General features: G+C 35.4%; 1 protein-coding gene across 2 annotated transcripts in view; it reads right to left on the reverse strand.

Annotated features, from left to right (window-relative positions):
• Positions 1 to 352: 352 nt before the first annotated feature.
• The window catches only part of BCL2 (BCL2 apoptosis regulator), a 261,595-nt gene continuing 248,881 nt past the window's right edge, over positions 353 to 13,066 (reverse strand). For both annotated transcript variants that reach the window (XM_053714641.1, XM_053714640.1), the window contains exon 3: positions 353 to 2,087. In XM_053714641.1, the coding sequence (XP_053570616.1) occupies positions 1,953 to 2,087 (135 nt within the window). In that variant the 3' untranslated portion in view covers positions 353 to 1,952. The remainder of the gene's footprint in view (positions 2,088 to 13,066) is intronic.

Genomic DNA, 13,066 nt, shown 5'->3' on the forward strand with positions numbered 1-13,066 from the left:
TGTACAACCTACTGATTTGCTTCCTTACCTGTGTGACACAAAGACAAAGCAAGCTGAATGTGGACACTTTTAGCCTTGTTATACTTTGCATGGGTCAAATCATGTTGTTTTCACTTTTACATTGACATTCCAGGCCATTTGCAGTTGTACTTACCATGCAGATATAGTTACTTTCATACATTTTTAGTTGTAAAGTTAGAACACATAAGCCACTAACTACAGGTCACACAATGCCAGAGACAATGTTCCACAAGAATAAATACATAATAAAGTTCCATAAACTTTATGTGCTACTAATATAGATAAAATACCATATAGTACAAATACTTGTGGTATATGAACAAGTCCAGTCTTAGCATATTTGTTGTAATTTATTGCTCCTTAGAATTTTTTTTAATTTTTTTTGGTTTGGGGTTTGTATAACCCTTTAAGAAAAATGACCTTGGGTGAAATGACATCCCAGGTCAGTTTCATTACAACCTCCTACACATGCAAATGAAAGGAACTAAAGCCATTTAGATCTTTTTACTAAAAAAAACACTTTTTTTTCTATTTCTTTTAACAGTTTTTATATTTTTTTTAAACATATTTTAGTTTTGTCAGTTGGAAAATAAAAGATTGTTGCATATTAACCTCTATCCTACGTGTGATTACAGTATAGATGGCAAAGACTATATAGCAAGACATAAAGCACAGTTAGTTAGGTGTTTTATGTGCCTTTGACAAAGAACTAAATACAAGCATGGAGTTTTAAAGAACCCAGACGAGAGGATTATAATTGGTCTATTTCTATTCTATGGAAAATAAGTACAAAAACAGAGCTTTGCAATAGTACTATCTACTCTGATATTAAAAGAAAGAAAAATCAAATTTTAAAATTAGCATAGATTTAGATGGACATATAAGTAATCCTCTTTTGTGTCAGTCATTGGATTATTATTTTAGGTAATCTCCCATATTAAAACATCAATATATGTGTATGTTGGCATAGAGCTCTTATGTACAGTACATAGCTTTTTTTTGTCTTAGATTTCACTTTGGCCATGCATTTAGATAAATCTTTTTATTTGGCAACTAGAGTTTGGGCCAGCTAGGATTCCTCAGTTCCTTAGCTCAGTTGCAATACATGGTCGGTTGCATTTCAGTGAAAAAAGTACCTAGGGCAAACTGTGGAAACTACAATGTTTTGCTATTGAAACGTGGATGTACATTTTTTTTTTTTAAATGACAACATAAAAATTTAGTTTTTTTCAGTGTTATCTTCATGTGTGGAAGTGTGCAACATATTGGTATAAATAACTACAGCTACTTTTTGTGAAATTACCATCTCTACTCTTCGTTCGTCTAATAAAGCAGTTTTATGATGGGAGAGGGCACAACACTGAAATGAATAATTCTGCTCTTTGTGTGTCAGTGTTTGAACTGTTTTGTGTTAAAATCAATGTTTAAATTTCAGAAGTCAATAAACATTACTCAAGAAACCATCTTTGATAACACTGCTACAGAAAATGCTAAATATTTCTGCAAACCGGATGAACCAAAGATGATATGTGTAGGATTAATCATAGTTATACACCCTGGTTGAGATTCAGTGAAAACAAAAATATCTTGACTAATTTTTTTTCTAACAACTAGTAGTCAAGATATTTTAGTACTAATTTAAAAGTAAAACATCATTCTTAAGATTTAATCATGAGTGTAAAATGAATCTGTGAAAAAAATCAGGTAGATTCGTTCGTAGCACGTAAGCTGTCAGGATGGTGAGGCTTAGCTTGAAATGTAAAGAACTTTAATAAATAAAATAAAACCTTTTTTTTTCTTTTTTAAAATAAAGAACAAAAAAAACCCAATATGAAACCTCCTTTGGCAGTTATAGCTGATTTTACAATTGGTCCTTAAGTTCTACACATCAAATTGTCCTTTTCTTCATAACGTGTTCAGCTAGAGGATGTTCACTTGTGTCCAAGATATGCACCTAGAGTAATACAGGCTCCAACTACCGCAATACCTAATATCGTCTTGATGGATACCCAGGATGGATCGAATGGAGGCCTGACGCTGCTGCCGTACAATTCCACAAAAGCATCCTACAAAAAATAATTAAAAAAATGAGATTTCTCACAAACATTTGAAAACCAACATGAACAAGATACTCTACAATAAAACATGGCTTTTACACATCATGAGACATTACAGTTTTCTGTTGCTTAGAATTGCATCAAAAGTCACAGTAAACACTTTCAGATCGTAACATAAAATGTTAAATAATGTCAATTTAAAAAAGTAGTAAAATTGTATTATCTATTTGTACTATTTTCTTTAAATTTAAGTCTGAATTTTCTAATTCTGAGAACTTCATAAGCCTAACTTTGCTACATATCTTTACCTTATTGGCTTTAGCAAAGATAATAATGTAAAAACTAAATACAATAACGATTTTGATAACAAAATAACTATGGCTAGCTATGTCTACTCCAGGAGTTGCAACTCACTCCAAATAAGGCATGTGGTGGGTGGAGTTTGACTGTTGACATACAACGGCAGCAAACAAGGTGATAATGCATTGCAAACATTTTCAAACTCACCCAGTATGGTTTTTTCTTCTTCCAATAAACTAATATTAATTACAAAGTGTTTACTGTCCCTTTAATTTTATTGGATTGAATAGCTCTAGGGCAGTGATGTCTAACCTTAGCCCCCTTGATGTTTCAGAACTACATTTCCCATGATGCACAACTAGACTGCAGAGTGCATAAGCATCATGGGAAATGTAGTACCAAAACACCTGGGGTGCCAAAGTTAGCCATCACTAATCATCACTGAAACTATTATAAAATAAAAATTACTAATGAAAACCATACATAGACCAAGCTCCAAACACATTTTGCATAAATGCCATGGATTGATCATTAGGATTGCCACGTGCACAGGCAGATTTCCATATATTTAGGAGATCACACAAACTAAATACATTACTGATTTCACCATAATGCTACAGTGATATTCTTTTGTTCAAGAATATCCTCACTGATCAAATAAAGTATTTCCATGGATTTCATACACAACCATCCAGCAGAGGTCACAAGTGTCAACAGAAACCTCTGACCCTCTGCTGGATGCTAGACATCCTGTAAAATTTACTGTATGACAGTCTTATAGGAAATAGTAAAGAATATATAAATGAATAAACATGGCTCAGTTTCTATTATGTTGTAAATATTAACATCTATACATTAAACATTGTAAAAAATGTAATTGCAATAGCCAAGGACGAAAAACAGGTAAACCAATATACTAATCCAAATGGACCACAGGACTATTAAGCATCCATAATTTATTGTCTTTTTATTAACGTGATATATCGGATAAATATGCAATTACTCAAATCAGATACATTTGAAAATAATGATACAGTTCTACATGTTTTGACATGGGGTGAAAGTTCATTTAGAGTATTATTTAGTACAGTTAAATAGCTATGTCTGTTCAATAAAAATGAGATATGCATTTGTCCAATACTAATGAATAAAAAATAAATACATTTTTTCAACAAGAATTAGTACAAATAAATATGTAAAGTTGTAGACCAACATCTCAAAATTATTACTTATTAAAGTGAAAAAGAGAACATTATGTATTTTATTTAAAGGAATACATGGAACATTCTTTCCTGCTTCATGCAAAGTGCAGGGAAAGCCTTTAACCCCCTTCAGAGCTGGGGTTTGAGAGCTTCTTCTAGAGGCCATTATTTTGCTATTTATCCATCTGTCCTTCATTCCTAAGTGTAGATTTACAACACTAACACAGCTTTCATCTGATTTACTGTATGTTTCACTTTATTTTTGTTTTTGGATAAAGATATAATGCAATAAATCTGAAAAAGTTGTGTGTTTATCTATACCAGTGGTCACAAAGTACTGGCCCCAGGGCCATATACGGCCCTCAAAATAGTTTAATCTGGCCCTCCCTTGTTTAATAGGTAAACCATTTATTTGGGCTGTCAGATTTTTTTTATGGTTCTAAGAGGTGTAACTAGCTCATGTTCTATATAGGCACTCAGAAGAAAAATATAGACAAGTGTCCAATGTAGACTCCCACCATGCAATGCTTGGATAAATGTCACTTTTTACGTTGTTATACAGTTCCAGAATGATCACTTCACTTGGCACTCACAAGATAAATATAGACAACTGTGTATGTCTATTGTGGGCTACAACTCACACCATGCTCTACTACTTAGAGTAAATGTCACTTCCAGTTTTTAGTATATCCAGTTCCGGAGCACTTACTCAGTTCAAGCGGCTTCCATGGGAAAAAAAACACTTGGCCAGTGGCCCCCAGATACATTGGGTTTGATACCCCTGAGCTATACTATGCAGAATATATATTTAACAAATGCTATCCTCTCTCTGAAATTAAATGTCCTAGCTACTCTGAATATTCCAGCACCAATTATATGGAGAGGATATCATCTTATTTGTGCTGAATGTTTAATTTAACATAATTGGCTCTGGAAACCCACTTCCAGGAAAAAGTTAAATTAACATACTTGGCACTCTGGGGGATATATGGTCAATGCAGCCAATTGGTCCCCAGCTTTCTGCTGCTGCTACTGAACATTTTTTTTTTTCAATCCCAGTCATCAAGTGCTCCTAAGAGGAAATGTTTTTAGGTATTCCCTTGCTTCAGCTGACACTTGACTGAATCACTGAGATTTAGTTGTCTAGGCTCACTAATAAGAAATGCCCCACTCTTGCTCTTAAACATTTTTATTAACTGTTTGTACTTTCACCCTTAAACATTGTGTTCCCTGCTTTTCTGAGTTACTAATACAATTCATAAGTTGTTTATTGGTGTGTGTGTGTTTATACAATAGCCTAAATAGAGAACAAAATATGGCAAAAAAACTATTAAACAAAATGCTAAAAAAGGAATCTTTTGTATAATTGTTGTCTTATTTACCTTGAACATACTTCAAAAATAATGCCAAGTACTGTACGTTAAACAATATTTAGTGAAATCTGTTAACTGTTTATAAGATAATCTTATTAACAAAAAATAATGACATTACATTTCTGAAAACCATGTGGCTGAATAAAACACAATGATGGGATGATGTACTATTAGCTTATCAGCGTAAAAAGTTGACATTTTGTCTGCAATGTAGATTTCCCATTTGTAACTTGCCCTTCCTTTTTATCGATAACAGTCAAAATAAACTGTGTCTGAAGGGAAATAAGGTTGAGGTCAGATTTTCTCAGCAGTGCCTTTTAAACCAGATCTTGATGCAATGGTATAATTTGATGCTATAATCTTTCTCAGTCTTGCACAATACTTGGCCAACAAATATAATAATCCAAACATATTAAGCAATAACATTTAATAAGCCTTTGGAAATAATAATAATAATGTATAAGATGTCTGTCCAACAATAAAGACTTTACACATGGCACTAGGACTGTATACAACACAATTTTAAACCATATTAATAGTTTTATGTTATCTAAGTTTCCTATAGTTGTGACTTTTGTTTTTATTGGGCGTGTTACACTGCTAATTGTGCAAAATATTTCTGCGTCAGTGTAATAGAAATATATGTATAAAAATCTCAAAATATATTACTAAAATAATTTTCACTGGATACACCTCCATACACTCATACAGTGTATTTACAACGTTATAATTCAAGTGTAATAGTCAGTTTGGTTTCTCCAACAATGTCATAAAAAAGAAACAGCCATTGTTTCATATTAACAAGTGAATTTCACGATTCTCACAAACCAAGTGGTTACAAAATTATAAATTAATAACACAATAAAAGCACAACTTCATAGTCACTCATTTGTGGTGTATAGAGGGGTTCGACTCTAAACACCATCTCTGGGCAGATTTGAAATTACCTTGACAAGAAACAATTTGAGATCCTATATAATAAAAGGCCAGGTATGTCTGTCCGACGCAGTCATGCCCAGTAGAGACTGTGCAAGACAATGGATGCGCAGTAGAAACAAGCGCGAGACAAACATACCTGGCCTTAACCCTTTAACAACTAGTGCCGATGCACAGTAGAGACTGAGCAAGACAAACATACCTGGCCTTAATCCAATAGTCATGCAGAAATTCCCAAAGCAGAGAGGGATATTTTGTGTCCCTCTCTGCATCGGGCAGCGGTGGTGCCGCTCGTTAGTGGCGTGGGAGTGTTAGGAGGGAGGCGGGTGGGCGGCCCATCGCTGAAGGGGGGCGGGAGCGGAAGGGACTGCTGCACTACAGGAAAAAAAAAATGTTGGGAACGGCAGGGAGGGGGAAGGAGGGTGGATGAGGTAGAGGGGATCAGAGGGTAGGGGAAGGTTCTTGGAGGGAGAGGTGGCTAAATGAGGAAGGAGGGAGAGGTGGCTAAATGAGGAAGGGGGGAGGGAGTTGGGCAGCTACATACCTGGCCTTGAGATAAAAGTGCACAATGCCTCCTAAGAGGTATATTTCTTTCCTTACACATTTTGGCACGTGTACTTTATTGTTACAAACATACTAGGTTAGTTATCAATATTTTCTTTTTGTTTAATTGTTGCTTTTCCATAAATATTTTTCATGGAACTTTTTAAAAATTATGTGGGAAAATATATAGCTCAATTTGTAATGCAGATGACATATTAAAATTTAATAACCTTCTGGGCTGCTAAATGCATTAGTAGATACAAAGACCAAAAATTGTATTCACATAACACTTATTTATAACTTTTTTCCCAATGGGTTCACCTCAAAGTAGCCATATGAGTCATCTTATTTTATTTGCTACCCTCCCATATGGTTTGATAAACTCTTCTTTCACATACACTGTCACTTTTACTTTCTTAGACATCCTTATAGGGCAACTTCCGAATCAGGAAACATTGTTGCTGCTGTTTATCTTAGAATCAAAAATGTTTAGATCAACATGTGACTGGTTAAGGCACGAGTTGCAATGTAACTGCAATGTGTGTAACACAATTGCAGAGGTCTTCCTCAGGAAAATGTGACAGTTTAAAGGGATATGAAACCCAATTTTTTTCATTCATGATTCAGAAGGAGCATGTGATTTTAAACAACTTTCTAATTATTTTCTATTATCAATTTTTCTTAGTTCTCTTGGTATCTTTTGTTGAAAAGCAGGGATCTAAGCTTTAGTAGCCGGCCCATTTCTAGAGCACTATATAACAGCAGTTTTGCAAGAATGTAATCCATTTGCAAGAACACTAGATGTCAGTACTATTTCCTGTCATATAGTGCTCCAGATGCCTACTAAGGTATCTCTTCAACAAAGAATATCATGGGAACAAAGCTAAATTGCTAATAAAAGTAAATGCTCTGTCTGAATCTTATAACCCTTTAAGGGCAAAATTATGGGGTTTATACACTTTTGAACACTAGATGGCAGCAGTGTTTACACAATGCATAATATATGTTTTTTAAAGCATTGCTGCAAAACTGCTACAATAAGTGTTCCAGGAATGTGCACTTTTCTGTGCCTATCTAGGTATGATCTACAACAAAGCCTGTTTGTTTCATATAAAATGTATAGTACATTGTTGTTAGTTAAGGAAACTGAATGTACTTTATGATATCTATGTACCACTTTAATTCAAATTAGCAATATAAAGCTTTGGTATTGCTAACGCACTGGTATTGCCAAGTACTGGGCAGTGATCACACAAATTAGGTAAACAATGTAATGTTAATTGCAGTGTTTGCATTTAAAGGCTTATGTAACTATCCAATATATTTACTTATATTAAAAAAACAAAAAAACTTTATACGTAATTTTAAAAAATTCCAACTATAAAGGTAAAATGAATATAACCTCATACCAACAGATCTAAACCATATTGTAAGGATGAGAAATTGATTTTTAGTGTTCAGAAAACAATGGGGCAGTTTCCATTTTTGGTAAAAAAAATATATATATATATAACTACAGATAGGAGAAAAGTCCCTATTAAAGTCTAAGGCCTAGATTTAGAGTTGGGCGGTAGCCGTCAAAACCAGCGTTAGAGGCTCCTAACGCTGGTTTTTACCGCCCTCTGGTATTTGGAGCCAGTCATTAAAGGGTCTAACGCTCACTTTCCAGCCGCGGCTTTTCCATACCGCAGATCCCCTTACGTCAATTGCGTATCCTATCTTTTCAATGGGATCTTTCTAACGCCGGTATTTAGAGTCGTGGCTGAAGTGAGCGTTAGAAATCTAACGACAAAACCCCAGCCGCAGAAAAAAGTCAGTAGTTAAGAGCTTTCTGGGCTAACGCCGGTTTATAAAGCTCTTAACTACTGTGCTCTAAAGTACACTAACACCCATAAGCTACCTATACACCCCTAAACCGAGGTCCCCCCACATCGCCGCCACTCTATTAAAAATGTTTAACCCCTAATCTGCCGACCGCACGCAGTTGCCACCTAGATTATCCCTATCAACCCCTAATCTGCTGCCCCTAACACCGCCGACCCCTATATTATATTTATTAACCCCTAATCTGCCCCCCACAACGTCGCCGCCAGCTACCTACAATAATTAACCCCTAATCTGCCGATCGGAGCTCACCGCTACTATAATAAATTTATTAACCCCTAAAGCTAAGTCTAACCCTAACACTAACACCCCCCTAAGTTAAATATAATTTTTATCTAACAAAATAAATTAACTCTTATTAAATAAATTATTCCTATTTAAATCTAAATACTTACCTGCAAAATAAACCCTAATATAGCTACAATATAAATTATAATTATATTGTAGCTATTTTAGGATTAATATTTATTTTACAGGCAACTTTGTATTTATTTTAACCAGGTACAATAGCTATTAAATAGTTAAGAACTATTTAATAGCTACCTAGTTAAAATAATTACAAAATTACCTGTAAAATAAATCCTAACCTAAGTTACAATTAAACCTAACACTACACTATCAATAAATAAATTAAATAAACTACCTACAATTATCTACAATTAAACCTAACACTACACTATCAATAAATAAATTAAATACAATTCCTACAAATAAATACAATTAAATAAACTAACTAAAGTACAAAAAATAAAAAAGAACTAAGTTACAAAAAATAAAAAAATATTTACAAACATTAGAAAAATATTACAATTTTAAACTAATTACACCTACTCTAAGCCCCCTAATAAAATAACAAAGACCCCCAAAATAAAAAAATGCCCTACCCTATTCTAAATTACAAAAGCTCAAAGCTCTTTTACCTTACCAGCCCTTAAAAGGGCCCTTTGCGGGGCATGCCCCAAAGAATTCAGCTCTTTTGCCTGTAAAAAAAAACATACAATACCCCCCCCAACATTACAACCCACCACCCACATACCCCTAATCTAACCCAAACCCCCCTTAAGTAAACCTAACACTAAGCCCCTGAAGATCTTCCTACCTTGTCTTCACCATGCCAGGTATCACCGATCGTTCCAGGCTCCGAAATCTTCATCCAAGCCCAAGCGGGGGCTGGCGATCCATAATCCGGCGGCTGAAGAGGTCCAGAAGAGGCTCCAAAGTCTTCATCCTATCCGGGAAGAAGAGGCGATCCGGACCGGCAACCATCTTGATCCAAGCGGCATCTTCTATCTTCATCCGATGACGACCGGCTCCATCTTGAAGACCTCCACCGCGGACCCATCTTCTTCTTCCGACGACTTCCCGACGAATGACGGTTCCTTTAAGGGACGTCATCCAAGATGGCGTCCCTCGAATTCCGATTGGCTGATAGGATTCTATCAGCCAATCGGAATTAAGGTAGGAAAATTCTGATTGGCTGATGGAATCAGCCAATCAGAATCAAGTTCAATCCGATTGGCTGATCCGATCAGCCAATCAGATTGAGCTCGCATTCTATTGGCTGATCGGAACAGCCAATAGAATGCAAGCTCAATCTGATTGGCTGATCGGATCAGCCAATCGGATTGAACTTGATTCTGATTGGCTGATTCCATCAGCCAATCAGAATTTTCCTACCTTAATTCCGATTGGCTGATAGAAACCTATCAGCCAATCGGAATTCGAGGGACGCCATCTTGGATGACGTCCCTTAAAGGAACCGTCATTCGTCGGGAAGTCGTCGGAAGAAGATAATGGGTCCGCGGTGGAGGTCTTCAAGATGGAGCCGGTCGTCATTGGATGAAGATAGAAGATGCCGCTTGGATCAAGATGGTTGCCGGTCCGGATCGCCTCTTCTTCCCGGATAAGATGAAGACTTTGGAGCCTCTTCTGGACCTCTTCAGCCGCCGGATTATGGATCGCCAGCCCCCGCTTGGGCTTGGATGAAGATTTCGGAGCCTGGAATGATCGGTGATACCTGGCATGATGAGGACAAGGTAGGAAGATCTTCAGGGGCTTAGTGTTAGGTTTATTTAAGGGGGGTTTGGGTTAGATTAGGGGTATGTGGGTGGTGGGTTGTAATGTTGGGGGGGGGTATTGTATGTTTTTTTTTACAGGCAAAATAGCTGAATTCTTTGGGGCATGCCCCGAAAGGGCCCTTTTAAGGGCTGGTAAGGTAAAAGAGCTTTGAACTTTTGTAATTTAGAATAGGGTAGGGCATTTTTTTATTTTGGGGGTCTTTGTTATTTTATTAGGGGGCTTAGAGTAGGTGTAATTAGTTTAAAATTGTTGTAATTTTTTTCTAATGTTTGTAAATATTTTTTTATTTTTTGTAACTTAGTTCTTTTTTATTTTTTGTACTTTAGTTAGTTTATTTAATTGTATTTATTTGTAGGAATTGTATTTAATTTATTTATTGATAGTGTAGTGTTAGGTTTAATTGTAGATAATTGTAGGTAGTTTATTTAATTTATTTATTGATAGTGTAGTGTTAGGTTTAATTGTAACTTAGGTTAGGATTTATTTTACAGGTAATTTTGTAATTATTTTAACTAGGTAGCTATTAAATAGTTCTTAACTATTTAATAGCTATTGTACCTGGTTAAAATAAATACAAAGTTGCCTGTAAAATAAATATTAATCCTAAAATAGTATAATTTTTTTTTTTTATAATTATAATTTATATTGTAGCTATATTAGGGTTTATTTTACAGGTAAGTATTTAGATTTAAATAGGAATAATTTATTTAATAAGAGTTAATTTATTTCGTTAGATAAAAATTATATTGAACTTAGGGGGGTGTTAGTGTTAGGGTTAGACTTTAGGGGTTAATACATTTATTATAGTAGCGGTGAGCTCCGATCGGCAGATTAGGGGTTAATTATTGTAGGTAGCTGGCGGCGACGTTGTGGGGGGCAGATTAGGGGTTAATAAATATAATATAGGGGTCAGCGGTGTTAGGGGCAGCAGATTAGGGGTACATAGGGATAATGTAGGTGGCGGCGGTATATGGAGCGGCAGATTAGGGGTTAAAAAAAATATGCAGGTGTCAGCGATAGCGGGGGCGGCAGATTAGGGGTTAATAAGTGTAAGGTTAGGGGTGTTTAGACTCGGGGTACATGTTAGAGTGTTAGGTGCAGACGTAGGAGGTGTTTCCCCATAGAAAACAATGGGGCTGCGTTAAGAGCTGAACGCTGCTTTTTTGCAGGTGTTAGGTTTTTTTTCAGCTCAAACTGCCCCATTGTTTTCTATGGGGATATCGTGCACGAGCACGTTTTTGAAGCTGGCCGCGTCCGTAAGCACCGCTGGTATCTAGAGTTGCAGTGGCGTTAAATTATGCTCTACGCTCCCTTTTTGGAGCCTAATGCACTGAAAACCCAGCCATTCTGTGAACTCTAAATACCAACGGTATTTAAAAGGTGCGGGAGAAAAAAAGCACGCGTAGCTAACGCACCCCTTTGGCCGCCAAACTCTAAATCTAGCCATAAGTTTAGTGTTGTAGATAAATCCTTTTTAGCTATAAAGGAATACACAAGGTTATGTTAATTTCTGTGATAGATTTGTGTGTTTCACTTGCCTTTACACTTCCGTCAGATCATTAAAGGGACAGTCTACTCCCAAAAAATTATGGTTTATAAAGATAGATCATCCCTTTATTACCCATTCTCCAGTTTTGCATAACCAACAGTTATATTTATACTTTTTACTTCTGTAATTACCTTGTATCTAAGCCTCTGCAGACTGCCCCCTTATTTCAGTTCTTTTGACAGATTTGCATTTTAGCCAATCAGTGCTGACTTATAGGTAAGTCCACAGGAGTGATAACAATGTTATCTACAAATATTCCCCTTAACATTCGTAATGTTCATATTTGATTGTACTGATATTTTTCAAACGCTGGCATTATACGTTTGACATAGCATATTGCTGTAGAAAACTAAGGCGTAAATTGGTAATGTTGTTGAAAAGCTCATCACTAAAATTTATTTACAAATAGTCCCTATATATCGTACCCCTATTTTGGCATTGGCAATTAAAGGGACTAAAAATAAAATAAAAATCCAAAAGACTTCTATAATTAAACTTTTCTTTCTCTCTTGATATGCTTTGTTGAACAGAAGAATGAGTGTTCCCCATAAAATTTATTTCCCTTGACAACAAGATCTACAACAAAAGTTTTCTGTTTTTGCATTTCCCTATTTTCATTGTAACATTTGCTTTAATTAAAAACCAACAAAAGTGGGAAATGAAACACCTGAGTGTTGTTTCTTATAGACTTACACTATGAGGATCAATACTAGATTGTTACATTTACATGTCATACTTAAATGTTCTGTACATCAAATGTCACATTAAAATAGGGAAATGTATCATTTGTTTAAATGAGAAACAACAAATCATTTTAAGGTGGGCATATTATTTATGTGGGACTGGCCACTGAACTACACTGCATTATACGCACATCGGTGCAAACGATAACATCTCAGTACAAAATGAGATTATAATCAGATTTGTAGGAATTAGTTAATATTAATGAATTTATCTGTATATACTACTCAAAGTTACAAAATTTGTTACAAATACATATAGATAGGGACATGAAACCCATTTTGCCTGTCTCAAGATTTAGATAGAGCATACAACCTATTTTATCAAATTTGCTTAAAGGGACATGAAACCCAATTATTTTCTTTCACAATTTAGAAAAAA

This window comes from Bombina bombina, chromosome 5 (assembly GCF_027579735.1).
Source record: "Bombina bombina isolate aBomBom1 chromosome 5, aBomBom1.pri, whole genome shotgun sequence".
NCBI lineage: Eukaryota > Metazoa > Chordata > Amphibia > Anura > Bombinatoridae > Bombina > Bombina bombina.